The sequence below is a fragment of the Plasmodium reichenowi genome, chromosome 11, assembly GCF_001601855.1.
Source record: "Plasmodium reichenowi strain SY57 chromosome 11, whole genome shotgun sequence".
Lineage (NCBI taxonomy): Eukaryota > Apicomplexa > Aconoidasida > Haemosporida > Plasmodiidae > Plasmodium > Plasmodium reichenowi.
The window spans coordinates 328,598-330,290 of NC_033656.1; the positions used below are offsets into that span (position 1 = coordinate 328,598).

General features: G+C 25.3%; 1 protein-coding gene across 1 annotated transcript in view; it reads left to right on the forward strand.

Annotated features, from left to right (window-relative positions):
* Positions 1 to 202: 202 nt before the first annotated feature.
* Positions 203 to 1,693, forward strand: part of PRSY57_1109200 (actin-like protein, putative) — a gene marked incomplete at both ends in the record, with an annotated part of 1,978 nt that continues 487 nt past the window's right edge. The window contains 3 exons of the mRNA XM_012908057.1: positions 203 to 239; positions 428 to 1,362; positions 1,534 to 1,677. Coding sequence (XP_012763511.1) covers positions 203 to 239; positions 428 to 1,362; positions 1,534 to 1,677 — 1,116 coding nt within the window. The remainder of the gene's footprint in view (positions 240 to 427; positions 1,363 to 1,533; positions 1,678 to 1,693) is intronic.

Below are 1,693 nucleotides of genomic sequence, written 5' to 3' on the forward strand. Positions count from 1 at the left end.
AAAATTTTTTTTTTTTTTTTTTTCAACTGTTATCTGAAAATATATTATAAATTGTACGTTTATATATATTATTACATGGACAAGTAAATGGTGTATTGTTCATAAATATTATTATAATTAAAATAAATAAATAAATATATATATATATATATATATATATATATATATATATATATATAATAAAAGAAAGACATATTTATATATGGAGAACAAGACAATAGTAATTGATAACGGTTCAGGTAATAAAAAAAAAAAATAAAATACATATAATATGAACAAAATTTTTTTAATTTTTCTTATCCTATTTAATTTTATGAATTCTCCAATGATTATCTTAAAATGTATTATGAATACATATACATATATTTATATATATATATATATATTAAGTTATATATACACATATATATATTTTTATTCATCATAGGATATATAAAGGCGGGAATAAATTCAAGTGCAGAACCATCCATTGTGTTCCCAACTATAGTAGGGATTGAAAAGAACGACGAAACTAAAAAGATATATACAGGTGATGAAGCATTTTTTCATGAATCAAATTTAAATATTTATCGTCCTATTGATCATGGACATATAAGTGATTGGGATAAAGCGCAAAAGGTTTGGGATTATACGTTAAATTGTGTAGATCCTAGTAAGAGTATAAAAGACATATTATTAACAGAACCTCCTTTATGTTCTATATCTCATCGAAAAAAAATGGGAGAAATATTTTTCGAATATTTTGATACTTTGAATCTTAATTTATCTGTTTCTGGATTAATGTCTTTATATGCATCTGGATTAACTACTGGTCTTGTTTTAGATATAGGAGAAGGTGTTACTCAATGCTTACCCGTTTTTGATGGTTATATTGAAAAAAACTCTATTATTCGTTCAGATTTTGGTGGAGAAGAATTAAGTATGTTTTTGCAAAAACTTATATGTGATATCGGTTATAGTATGACAACAACAAAAAGTTTAGAATATGTAAAAAATATTAAAGAGACCATATGCTTTTGTTCTTTAAACCCATCAGAAGACCAATTAAGAAATGATTTAGCAGCAACCTATACGTTACCTGATGGAGATGTTCTAAGAGATGGATATGATTCCATAGAAATATCCCATGAACGTTTTTATGTCGCTGAAGCTTTATTTAATCCACAACTATGTCATAGAGATAATCTAAGTATAATTGATATCATTTGGAAATCTATTTTATCATGTCCAATGGAAAATAGAAAAATATTATCTAGCTCTATAGTACTTTCAGGAGGTTCTAGTTTATTTCCCAATCTAGTTGAGCGTATAGAAACAGAAGTAAGAAATAATGCTCCTGAAAGTGCCCGTTCGATGGTCAAGGTAATAAATTTTAAATATATGATCACTCATACATACATATATAGAATAAATAAGATGTACGCTATCAATCTCTACATATTATTATAATAAAGAATGATACATATATATATATATATATATATATATGTAATATATGTATATATTTATTTGTTTTTTTTATCTTTATTATAGGTTCATGCTCATGAGAACAGAGCTGTTATGGCCTGGTGTGGAGCACAAATTTTTTCCCAGGCTGAATTGAGAGAATCACAAACAGGAATATGGATATCAAAAGAAGAGTATGAAGAAATAGGATCCAACATTTTTTTAACAAAGGCAAGAACAAAAAAAA